The 12511-nt window shown below is 36.3% G+C and overlaps 1 protein-coding gene across 3 annotated transcripts in view; it reads left to right on the plus strand.

Moving 5' to 3' along the window:
• Positions 1-12511, plus strand: part of ZDHHC17 (zinc finger DHHC-type palmitoyltransferase 17) — a 71944-nt gene that overhangs the window by 40725 nt on the left and 18708 nt on the right. For all 3 annotated transcript variants that reach the window (XR_008732377.1, XM_055711287.1, XM_055711288.1), the window contains exons 7-10: positions 207-369; positions 4928-5053; positions 6316-6458; positions 8854-8954. Coding sequence is in view for 2 of the 3 variants with exons in the window: in XM_055711287.1 (XP_055567262.1) it covers positions 207-369; positions 4928-5053; positions 6316-6458; positions 8854-8954 (533 nt within the window). In the remaining variant the exon portion in view is untranslated. The remainder of the gene's footprint in view (positions 1-206; positions 370-4927; positions 5054-6315; positions 6459-8853; positions 8955-12511) is intronic.

A 12511-nucleotide genomic window follows, 5' to 3' on the forward strand; every position in this document is an offset into this window, starting at 1 on the left:
CTTATTGAGCTCCTTGAAAAGTCAAGAGAATTGTGGTTGTGCTTTGGTGGGAGGGGAGTTTGAGCCACTCATAATCATCAGCAAAAAATGTCACTTTGCAATTACATAGTGTACCTGATTAATGTTCTTTATAGAACTCATTAACAGTAAGTCGGTATGTATTTGAGTTTATCTTCTGTAGATCTAACAAGAATTTTCTTTTCTAGTGTGGATCCAACCCGGTTACTACTTACATTTAATGTTTCTGTTAATCTTGGAGACAAATATCATAAAAACACAGCATTGCACTGGGCTGTGCTAGCAGGAAATACTACAGTTATTAGTCTTCTGTTAGAAGCTGGAGCTAATGTTGATGCTCAAAATATAAAGGTAAAAACTTGGTCTGTTTTTTATTGTAAGTGGTTTCAGGCAGAAATAACAGAGCTTATGATAAATCTTAGTAATAGATTGTTATTTGTGGGTGTGGTAGGATCATGAAGACGGAGAAAAAGCCATGCCACTGATGTTTAATTTGGGAATAACTTTTTCCTAACAGTGATGCATAAGCACTAAATCTTCACCTTCAGGATATAAACAATTTACCAATGGATATGTGCAAATACATGGGAATGGGGTTTAGACTGCATGCGTGAAGACCCATGCGTTTGGATGCAAGATTGGAAATTTGACTGAATGTCTAATAGTGAAGTTCTGGGGTGACTCCCTGTTTGTTGGATGTGAGACATCTCTGTCCTCTTCCAGAGAGGTGACAAATGCTCTAGTATATCTCCCAGTGGCAGTAAGGAAGTTGGGAGGCCTAAAAATACCAATAGGAGTAAAATAAGGAAATGGGCTCTCTTTTGCATCAGAACTTTTAAGTTGCCTGATCACTCCACCAGAACCTCTTAATGATGAATCTAGATTCAGCACTGACAGAGTCCATCCCTAGCCAAGCAGTTGTTGGAATTTATGCCATAGACTTGGAGTCTTACTGTAAGAGCTTCTTCAGCAGTGAGAGGTGTGCCTGTTGAACATGTTTTTGTCCATTGCCTCTAGACTATTCTGTGTATCAAATTAGATGCACTCCACCACCCAAGCTGTTTCTTCTGTGGTGTCAGAGAATTCACTTTTAGAAAAAGAATTCTCTACTCAATTTCTCTTCAAATATTTGTATTTTCCACTTGATGAGTTTTACTGACGAGCTAACAGTGGTTACACTGGAGATACAGCTGTAAATCTACATTTATAAAATATTAAATGCTTAATTACATTTATTTGACTTTTCACCATTTTTCCCCTACTGATTAAGATGGCCAGGGCCTGTTTTGCTTGGCCGCAAGTGATAGAAATATGGTGAAAAAGTATATATATACACACATCTGTTTTCTTGAACAGCATGGAACAGTCTTTTTAAGAATGCAGTCAAATTTTGCTAGTAGCTTTCTAGGTCCTACATCCACTTCAGAATATCAGAAATACTGATGATCATGAATGAAAACTCACTAGAAAAACCGCATGGCTTTTCCCATGTTTAAAATGAATCAACTAACCTCTTGCATATATTGATGTCACTATGTAATAATTATTCCTGGTTGGTAAGGTCAGTCGTGTGGATGAATTGTGCTTCTAGTCTTACTTGTAAGCGGTTGAAAAAGTTTTTTTTTCTATGCCACCTAATGGTAAGATTAAGGTATTTTTGGGGGGGGGGGGAAAAAATCAGTGTGTCATACCTTGCCTCCCTTGGCAGACTGATTAGTGTGATTAGAGTTTTAAAGTCACCACCTTACATACGTTTCTGGACTCTTATGAAACCTGTAATAAAAATTCATATGTTTGACCAAATGAAAAAGTATCTGCTAGCCTGAACCAGTTCATGGTCTTTCCTTCTTTATTGACAGACAGCAGCAGTCAGTAGAAAAATAGGGTTTTGAACTTGCTGGATCATGATATCTTTCCAGTCATGCCAGAAGACATGTGCCTGGTTTTATTAACAACTGCCTGCTTTCTGCAGTGAAGTCTAGGTTTCTTGCATGCCTTCTCAGGTTTGTAGGATCTTCAGAGGATCAAAATCATTCTAGGAATGGCAGTTTTACCGGCCTGCCAGTGGCTTTATAAATAACATGCTGATTTGGGTCATAATAAACATATAGGAAATAAAAGAATTTGTTGATTTTTTTTTTAGGTATATAGAAACTCAGTTTTGTGCTTCTCCTTTGGCTGTTCAGCAAAAAAGTTTTCTTTGAGCCAAAACCTGGTTAAGTGTCTGGCTCATGTTTCCCCAGAAATAAAAGGAATTTTGAAAGGCTCCTTTCTGATGCAGTCACTTCCAGATTTCTGCAGCTCTGTCTATTGCAGTCCTTTTCTCAGATAGCCCATGAAATTGACCAAGAATGGTGGAAAGACAGCAAAGGCTTAAAGAAATACACGAGCTAAAAGCTGTTTGTCTTTTTCAAGTTATGAAGTGGCTGAATGTTAGGTGTGAGCTTTGACCTTGTTGTTACCAGCTCTAGGCAGTCTGTGTTAGAAAGGCACATGCTGCTGGTCACTTAGGTTTGGAACTAATTGAAACCAGTCATCTCAGTAAGGTGGTCATTTTACGTTGCATAACAGTTTGAGAAGTAGATGAAGAGTAGCATTCTTACTCTATAATAAAGCTTGCTGCAAGTCCTGTTTGTGTTATTTATTCTCTTCATATTATGTTGTACAAGAAAATACTACTTTTATTTTGGTAGTAAGATACTTTCCTTTTTGACATCTGGATTACAGTTGGGAGTTGGAAGCTGCTTTTCAGTACTCAGAGTGGGGTGTTTGGGGGTTTTTTTGTTTGATTTTTTTTCAAGGAAATCATCTTGCCACGCAAGATTGGACAGGTGAGGACAGAATTTCACAGGGAGTCAGCTTACCACTGGGGGTTGTGGGGATACCTGTACATTTTATTTAAATATAAGCAGAAACTCCTTTTTTACTAGAGAGTGATAGAGACCTAAAAGAGCCCTTATGGTTTAAGGAAGATTTATTTTTAACCTGTTAACGAATCATTGAATGGACTTTAGATGTAGTTTTGTTATTTGCAGTGTATCTGTAGACTTGTCTGTGGAAGTCTGCATGTAAAGTTCCCTGTGGTAATGACTCTTCAGATTATTCTTTCTATCTAAACACGTCAAGTATGTACTATTGAAGCCTTATTGCTTGCTGGCAAACTAAGCGTGTTACTAGATAAAGTTCCCAAATTTTAAGTTGTTTTTTTTTTTTGCTTTCTAAGCAAGTCAGCCATCCACCATCCCTGTGAGTACAAGGAAAATATTAAAATGGCCAGATGATGAGAAACATAGTCAAAGACTTCTTTAAAGCTCCCTCAATCTTTTTATCTAGGCAGTTCCTAGGTGTCTCAAGGCCCTCTAGTGGAAGGGATGCTCAGCCGGACCCCAAGACAACTTCAGGATTTACTTGGGAGATCAACTCCCAGAGGGAATTGCTTGTCCACAGGTAATATTTACAGTCTGGATATATAAGGTGATATTAAAACAACAGCATCTCTGGAGTATTCCAGATATTAGCAATTCAAGGTGCTATTAAATTTATCATGAAGCAGGCACCAGAGCTCGATTTCAGGCATTTCTGTTGAGGATGGAGTTACTTTAATTTGTTTCTTAAACATCTGGCTAAATAACTTTGAAGCCAAGTTAAAAGTTTATTTTTTTAAAACTGATTTTGCTAGTTAAACTTCTCGCACAGAAGGGAGTGTGAGATCCTGTTAAGTAGCAAAAATCTTCACCTCATAATCTGTAGTCTGTGCTATTTACTCTCCTTTTAGAGATTTGGAACAAGATTTCAAGGGCAAAAATGACAGTTAAGTACTCAGTTCCCATTGTTTTCCTATGGGATATAGGTAGCTAACTGCACTTTTTAATCTTTGAAATCTCTTCTGTCTGTAGTAATTATTGCCCTTTCTGGGTAATTTCAGTTTCTGGTACCTGTCTCACTTTTTTTTTAGGAGGGGTCCGAGCGATGGAGGATTCAGCCATTTTTCAAGCCTCCATGAATGGTTTGTTTAGGAGGGGAGTTAACTCCAGTAGAAGAGAGGAGAGGAGTCAAATGCAAAACTGAAGCTGGAGGTACCTGCAATTGGTTGTCTCTTGCCTCCTCTATAATTTTAGACCCAGTCAATAACTTTTGTTTAGCTGTCTTCCTAGATGTTTAAAAAGCAATAAAATCAAATTGGTTTGGTAGGCACCTTTGGCCCCTATATCTCTCTCTGTTTCTCTCTTTTGCTTTGTCAGTCCTCTCTGAAAGTAGGGAAAGAGGAAGCACGGACCATTTCTGGCTTAGCACCCAAAGTACGTGAAGCACAAGCTAAGCATAAAAGCTCAGTTTTGGAATAAGTTGGACATGAGCATTCAGTTTATTTTTTCCCATTTTCTTCCTAGGACTTCAGTGACTGAGATGAATATAAGAACATTAAGCTATTGGAAGAAATTCCTTATAGAAACATTCCATGGTATTAGTAGCTTCACTCTGCCAAAAAGACAGAGAATTAACTGAGAAGTCAGGCTTTAGACTGGGAGAGTTTCCATGATCCAGTGGGTCGCAAGTTCTTGCTCTTTGCTTGATTTCTGCTGCCTGTCAATAGCTGAGGGGGAAGCACAGTCTTTCATTTACAGACTAGTAGACTGTGTGTAGAACAGTGAAACAAATTTGTTATGCCAAAGGCAACAATTATTGCTATGTCATTACATACTGTCAGGATCACACATTTAATGTTCTACTTGTCCACGTGTGTAGTTGTGAGAGAGTGAAAAAGACCAAAAGGAAGGAGTGATGTTTGGCATCAACTAGCTTAAACTGATTCAGAATTTATTATTTTCATCTTCCAGTCTTCTGTTTCAAAAGTGCTCTGAATACCTTTTATTTTTAAATTGTTTTTTCCCCACTTTTATACTTCTGGCAGGGAGAATCACCACTTGATCTTGCAAAACAGAGGAAAAACGTTTGGATGATCAATCACCTACAGGAAGCAAGACAGGCAAAGGGATATGATAGTCCATCCTTTCTGAGAAAACTAAAAGCTGATAAGGTAAGAAGTAGTTTAATGCTTACTTAAATCAATATTACTGCTGCTGTTAGTTTGGGTGGGTGGGTGTTTGTTTAAGGTAAGCCGTTCAGTACTGTGGTTTCCCTGCATTTTGGTTTTAGGAAACATCTGGTTATGACAAAAGTACTTGCAAAATTAAAACAAAACAAAACCCAAGAGCTTTATTCAAAGCAGGAGGCAAGAAGCCTCCACACAATTACCTTTAGTTTTTGTGCTAACTAAACGTTAGGAAGGTATCAAGTGGTCTGGTACTGTTGGGGATACCCAAGATTTTCACAAAGCTGACTCTGAAGTATCTAAAGAAAGAAGCATTTTAGATACTGTGACTGATCTCATCTCTAGTTATGTAGTGTTTGTTGAATGAAAGCAGCAGTCAGTCTCTGTAGTATAATGTAATACGTGAATCTCTTATGTTGAGGCTTTCTCTTCTCACATTGTTATTTAATATAAATAAAATAAAAAGTGCAGATAGGAGGCAAGAAATGAGGGTATGAAGGGTAACATATTACTCTTAGCATGAGGAACTATCTACCTGCCTATAGTTTGATAAGTTACCTAAGGTTAATATTTTCTTACCAGGCAGTGTGTTGTGCTGGGTATTAAGTATTGCTATCACTGATTTGTTACAACTTCTAGATTTAAAGATACATTGCGTCTTGGCAATTAAAGCTCTGGCTACAGCCTGTGCTTTAACGCTGTGGTAATATAACAACGTAGTGATTATTGACTTTAAGTGAATTGTGCATTGCATTGTGTGTATGTGTGCGTTCTGACTGTGCTTGAATATCTGGAAAGAGTTCAGTGCCTTCATCAATAATTGTATGCACATAATATAAGACAAAAAAGACCCTATCTTTCTTCATAGACACTTCAGGATGACTGTATCAATTACATAACTGCAGTCTTGAAAGTTCACTGAGATTACCATGTGCTCTGTAGCAGTTCATACTTTGACAGATTCTTAAAAAAGAGCTAGTTACCTTTATTCTGGATTAACAGCACTCTCTAGAAGACAGTTCTTCTAAAATAAATTACTGATGTATTAAAAACTTTAGGAAGATTTTTTTCCTTACACATTCATTGGAGATATGTAAATACAGGAAATGAGAAAAATTCCTCCCCCTTTGTCAAGCTTCCTGAAAAATTGAAGTTTTTTGTGACTGTCCTATTTATTATAGAATATTATTTATTATACAATCTGTTCCTGAAAATAGAGTTACTTACTGATATTTGTTTCTATATAGGAATTCCGTCAGAAGGTGATGCTGGGAACTCCTTTCCTAGTTATTTGGCTGGTTGGGTTTATAGCAGACCTAGACATTGATTCTTGGCTCATTAAAGGGCTGATGTATGGTGGCGTTTGGGCTATGGTGCAGTTTCTTTCAAAGTAAGTGTTTTATTAGGACACTGTTTAATGTGCACACAAGAATTATTTTGCTGGCATCTTTATTGGATAAATAACCTTAAATTTCTATTTTTTGTGTGTGTTTTTGACATGCAACATTTAATTTTTTTGTTATTTTTTTTAATTACCTTTTCTGGGAAAGTTCTTGTGTGGCTTTAGCTCTTGTAATGCTCTGTTGTCTTCCAAATATCAATGGAGTTACCTTGGGTGAATACCACTGAGCTAATAGAGGCTCACAGCAGAACAGAAATTCAGTCGTTATCCAGAGGAGGGTGCTGAATGCCTGTCTACAAAGACTTATCAGCGTGAATTTTGCAGAAAGCAGTCAAGGGGAAAGCTACTAGAAAGGAGTAGAGAAAGAATGTGCAAGTCTGCTATTAAAACCTGTTTTTTTAGCATTGAAATACCCAAAGGCATCTAAAGAGATTTGTAGAGAGAAATGAAGCTGGAGTCAGATTTCATAGCTGCTACTGTTGTGGAAAGGTGTGACTAAAGAAAAAAGGCTGCTTTCTAATAACTTTTTTGTTTTTTACCTGATCATAAAGAATTTTTGTTGTGTTTGTGGTTACCTGTAAATGCACCTACATGTACACATGCACACACATACACATGCAGGCATGTTCCAACAGATTTTCAAGATCCTTAGACTACTTCATCTATCCTTTGCTTTTCATTATGGTGTGTGGCACATATAGAAGAATTTAACTATCTTCATACGTAGGAGCTTTCTGCTTCTCTGGCATTGAATGTCATGTTTTTTAGAACCACTTGCTTTTCTTTCCTTTCTATTTAAAGAGGAGAAGAAAGTATATCTGTTCCCTAAACCAAGCTCATAGAGTTTTAGTGAACTTAGTATGTGAGGAGGGAGATGGGAGGTCATCAGACTTTTGCCTCTGCAGGATCTTGGAGATTATCTGTTCAGTCTTTTTGTCATCTCAGAGGCTGTACAGCTTGCTGACCTCCTCCCACAAATAATTTATTTGGCAATGCAAATCCTCAGCCATGCCTCCTTCAGGAAGCAAGGACAAGATTTCTTAGTTTCTTAAGATCTGTGTTTTCTCAGATTTTATTTTTTTTTACCTACCTGGCATGTATTCAGGATTAACATTCTTACTTATCCTTATCCTTTGCTTAACGTTCAGTATAAATACTTTTTGAAGTGTTTTTCACAAAGCCCAGGTTTAAATGAAACCTTTGCTGTTGTTCTAGTAGTATTTCCTTTCCCTGTTGAATATTAGCAAATCTGCTTAGCTGTGTTTTCCTCCCTACTCCTTTCACACACACAAAAATGCACAGAAATTGCTGAAATTTAGGTCACTTCTGAGTAGTTACTGTGTGTCCAAATGTATATTCAATTATTACTCGCCATCTTAGCTTATCTTCCTTCCAGGATTTTCTCAAAAGACCTAAGAAACTTCTATTAGAGAAGAGACAGTTACTGCAGATAGTAAAGGAGTGAGACGAAAACTACTTGGCACACACTTTTGTCTGTGGCAGCCCTGAGAGCACCACCAGGACAAAAAGCAAAATGCATTAGTGTAAGGATGTTTAAGCAGATGGTGGAAGAACTTTTATTTCAAGGAATTTAAAAGTTTAGAGTGTGACTTTAGATATGATTAGCAAGTTTTTCTTGGTTATGGAGTAACCTAATCATCTGCTTTGACTCAACTATATTCAACTTTATTCAGAATAGTCTTTAAAATGTGAGAGTATAAGAAGGGGGAAATAATTCTGATGGCTTAATTTTTTTTTCTTTATTAAAGTAGGAGCATTCTATCGTAGAAGTTGGGAAATCCTAGTGATATGGGAAATAAATTAATCTGGGTTTTTTTCTGATGTTCTATTAGCAACTGTAACAGAAGCAAAAGATTCAAGAAGCTGAAATATTTCAAATATGTAGGCTGATAACACCGAAGTCTCTAAAGCTTTTTTTTCTTGCTGAAGTAATTTTAATGGATAATTTTCATTTTATGCGTTTCCAAAATACCTTTAGCCCTGAAATCTCATAAGTAAATGTGGTTTGCAACCACTGTCCATGTAGGCTAGGAATCTCACAGGTTTCTAACTGTTTTCACAGTGTAGTTTTAGCATGAGTACTTACTCATTCTACATTTCTTGTCCGATTCTTGCAATACACTTCAAAAGCAAATGTATAAATTTTACTTAAATAACTTTCAGTCATGACCCTTCTTCTGGATGGGTTGAAAACAGGAATTTCTCATGAACTTGAAAGGTAACAGTGAGGAAATGTTTTTATGGCATATTTTGCAAATCCCATATAGTATGTTTTGTAATGGCAAGTGTTTTTCAGAAGCAGTAGTTCAGGATTTACATTTTTGTGAGTTGAAATGTATGTGACGTTGTTCCTGCTTTACAGGTCATTCTTTGATCACTCCATGCACAGTGCACTGCCTCTAGGAATATACTTGGCAACGAAATTCTGGATGTATGTGACATGGTTCTTCTGGTTTTGGAATGATATCCTTTCTTTGTGTGTATAGTAATAAAAAATATTTTTTCATGTTAGCAGTGTGTTGTAATACCTAGATATATCCTACATATATGAGTAAGAAAACAAACTAAAATTTTAAAATGGCAATCTCCATTAAACATTGCTTTCTATGTTGATGGTGATTATTTTATTGCTTTTAAAATGTGCATGCTATTGCTTCCCTTCAGTAACTGAATGATTTTCCTCAAAGTCGGCTTACAGTAGTCTGAAGAATTCCTGTGCATTACTATTTTCTTAAGTGGGGGAAATGTAAGCAACTCCATAAAATATATTCTGGCTCTAAGGTGACAAGGTGTAATTCACTGCATCCTTAAACATTGCTTTTCTGAAAAGCAGCAGGTAATTTCATGGTACATATCAATTCCAGTGGAATTAGCATTATAGTTTGTATTTTTGTAAATCTTTGTAAAGATTTTGGAAAATCCATTCCATACAAACTTCAGATACATTTGTTAGCTGTATTTTCAGTCTTTGAACATGTATACATTAATAACAGTAGATTCTAGAGATTCAGTGTATACCCATCTATTTATGGTCTTGACTGTCTAGATATCATCTTTTTGTACTCACAGGGGTAGAAATTGATTCAGATTTCACTGAAGAATGTCAGTTACCCACCTTAAGGAAATAGTTTCAAATTTTTAAACAACTTCCTTTGGCATTGCAATTACAATAACCGTGAAAACAAAGTAGAGATTTAGTGTTTTATTAAATGTTTAAAACAGTTCTTATAGTTGTAAATAGTTGAAGTTAACTTAATATTTATGATGGATCTTGGCTTGACTTTTCTGGAAACTGGTTTTCTTTTCATCCTCAAAGGAATTACCATGAGATAGGATAATAGCAGTGCAACCCTTTTATCATCTTGTTAATATGTGCTCCAGCCTTAGCTAAATGAACTTCATGTTTTTGGGTTGAGAGCAGAAAGGAGACCCTGCTTCCATGCTGCCTTTGGCTTCCATTCTGACAGCATTTACAGAAGTGCTGCTGTGAGTAATAGCAGTTCCGTGTGACTGGAGATGACTGCTATTTGACATTTGAAAAAAAAGTAAAAATGAAAATCTAGTCACTGTTAAAAAAACAATAAAAACATTTTGATCAATATTAGCATGTGTGTGTCTTGAAATAGTTATGTAGACACGGTGATCCTACTCCCAGTCTCTGCCTGGACTTATTTTCTGTGGTTTTACTCAATTACATTTACTAGTAACTGCAGAATGAGGAAAGCGATTATGAAGTGAATATGGAAAAGTAATATGAAAAACATTTTGAAAAGCAGTAGTTAAAAGTGTGTGTATATATATTCTCCAGTTTTTATGGAATAGAGTAGAACTGTCAAATATGTTATGCCTCTAGACTGAAGTTGCTTTTCTGTTCTTTTTGTTAAGAAAACCTGACTTTTGGCAAATAGTAAAACAAAAGTTTCTGAGGCAGTTACAGTGACTACGCCATCTCACTTATATTAGCTCTCCGTACCTTGTAGGTTTCCTTTAGAAACTCATATTTGCTAAAACTACTGCATGTCGTGGGTTGCAAATGTTGAGCTACTGTAAAATGCTGACATTAACATCAGCTTGAACCAAATCTAGAGAACATATGCAACTTGAAATCAAAGTCCTTCACCATATTAAAAATGGCTGCACAGCCAACACTGCTTGATGGTGGCCTCTATCTTGATGTGGAAAGCTGTCCCTTAAGGCTGGTAAATAGCTTTTTATCCTGAAGATTGTATTTTCTTCATATTTGTACCAACTTGCTTAGGTTTTTATTTCTGTTAGCTGTTCTGATTAACATAAGTTGAAGTTTGGGGGTGTGTGGTGTTTGGTCACAGAATAATGTTCATTGTCCACTAGAAGTAGTAACCATAGGCAATTCACTATCCTAATAAATCTGACTTCAGGATGTCAATAAAATACTGTACTGCTGCTGTAGTTTAAGGTAGGTGCCTCAAAACCTTCACAACAGTCTTTCTGCACACAGAAGTAGTAGTCTAAAAACTTCAGTTACTAATTGCTTTCGTTAGAGCTGACACAGTTCTTTGACGAGAAGTTTTAGAGACTTAGCGCTTGAGGCTATCTTCCTTTAATTGATGATTTTTAATTGGAAGTCTTTGTAATAAGATTCCGAATTCATTTTACTACTTCTGGAAAATTGCCCTGTAGCTTTATTGGAAAAAAGAAATTACATACCTGCTCTATTTTTATAGCATGAAGCACAGCATTGTGGTTGGAGAAAGGATTGTTGTATTTTTACAGCTTTATATGATTACTTACAGCAGACCAGAGTATTGTAACGGTCAAGTGATAAAATCTCTCCTGGTAGTTTTCACAAATTCTGACCATCTTTTGCTCAGGAAAAAAGTTTCTAACCTTAATCACAAATTGCCTTACTGGATCTTCATATTAAAAATAATACAAAGGTCTTAACTGCTGCAAGTGTAACTTGTAATATTCAGGTGTTAGGTAAGAATTTTCTTCTTTTGCAGCTATGTTGAAGTTGTCTGGAAGATCATTTGGTCTTCTGGGTTTAATCTTTAATGAGACAGAAAAGGGCACTCGAAACAATGTATCATGAAGAGTAAACAAACATGAAGATCAGCAGTGCATTTTCTTGAATTTCAGGGTGGTCACGTGAAAAATATCTATAAATTACAAGGCTTAACGATGTGTCTTCTACAAGGCCAATCTTGAAAGGAAATTCAAAACAGTTTAAATGAATCTAGCATACTACATTTTTTTCATTCATAAATATTTTCATTCTGTTAGGTTTTTCTCAGCAGCTTCTGAGTCTGGTATATTTGTTAAAATAGAAATCCCATTGTTGCTGGGAGTGAGGAGGTTATGATCTCTGTATATATGAGTCTATAGTCCTATGCTCCCTGCCACTGTTTTGCTGCTTCTCTTTAACTGTATTTTGCCCATAACTGAGGACAGTTATGTCCTGTTTGGTTGGTGTATTCTAATCTTCTGCTGTTTGCAGAGCAGAAGGGAAATACCTCAAAAATACTACACACAATATCACTGTATTTTAATTTAGGTTTATTTTTAAGGGGGGGGGGGGGGGGGAGAGATTTAAAAGCACACTTTCAATTACTTGAAATTAGATTTTCACATTTCATTCTTTTTCATTAGCATTTAGAGGTAGAACATTCTCGTGTCCTGTAAAAGTTCAGGGCACGTGTGCCAAGTTCATACCTTAGTTGCTCATGCAGTCTTTTCAGTTCCAGCTGAACAAACAGTGCCTGTTGTGTCGGAAGGTTCTTATACTGCTCTGGTTTTCTAAGATGTCAGGGTCTGCTGTAACCCAAAATACTTACAGTATGGTTTTTTGGTTCTACCACTTCCATTTAGTGCAAATGGGGGTGTGCAGTTTTCATTAATTAGGCTTTTTGGTATGGGATACTACTTGCAAAGCTGAGATAATGAGATGATAAAAGCCGGTTTATAATTTTAAAAATAATGTATCATTGACTAATACTGTGTTGATTATCTTTTTTCAAATATACTTCATGTATTGATGGGTT

The sequence above is a fragment of the Falco cherrug genome, chromosome 5 (assembly GCF_023634085.1).
Source record: "Falco cherrug isolate bFalChe1 chromosome 5, bFalChe1.pri, whole genome shotgun sequence".
NCBI classification, from domain to species: Eukaryota; Metazoa; Chordata; class Aves; order Falconiformes; family Falconidae; genus Falco; species Falco cherrug.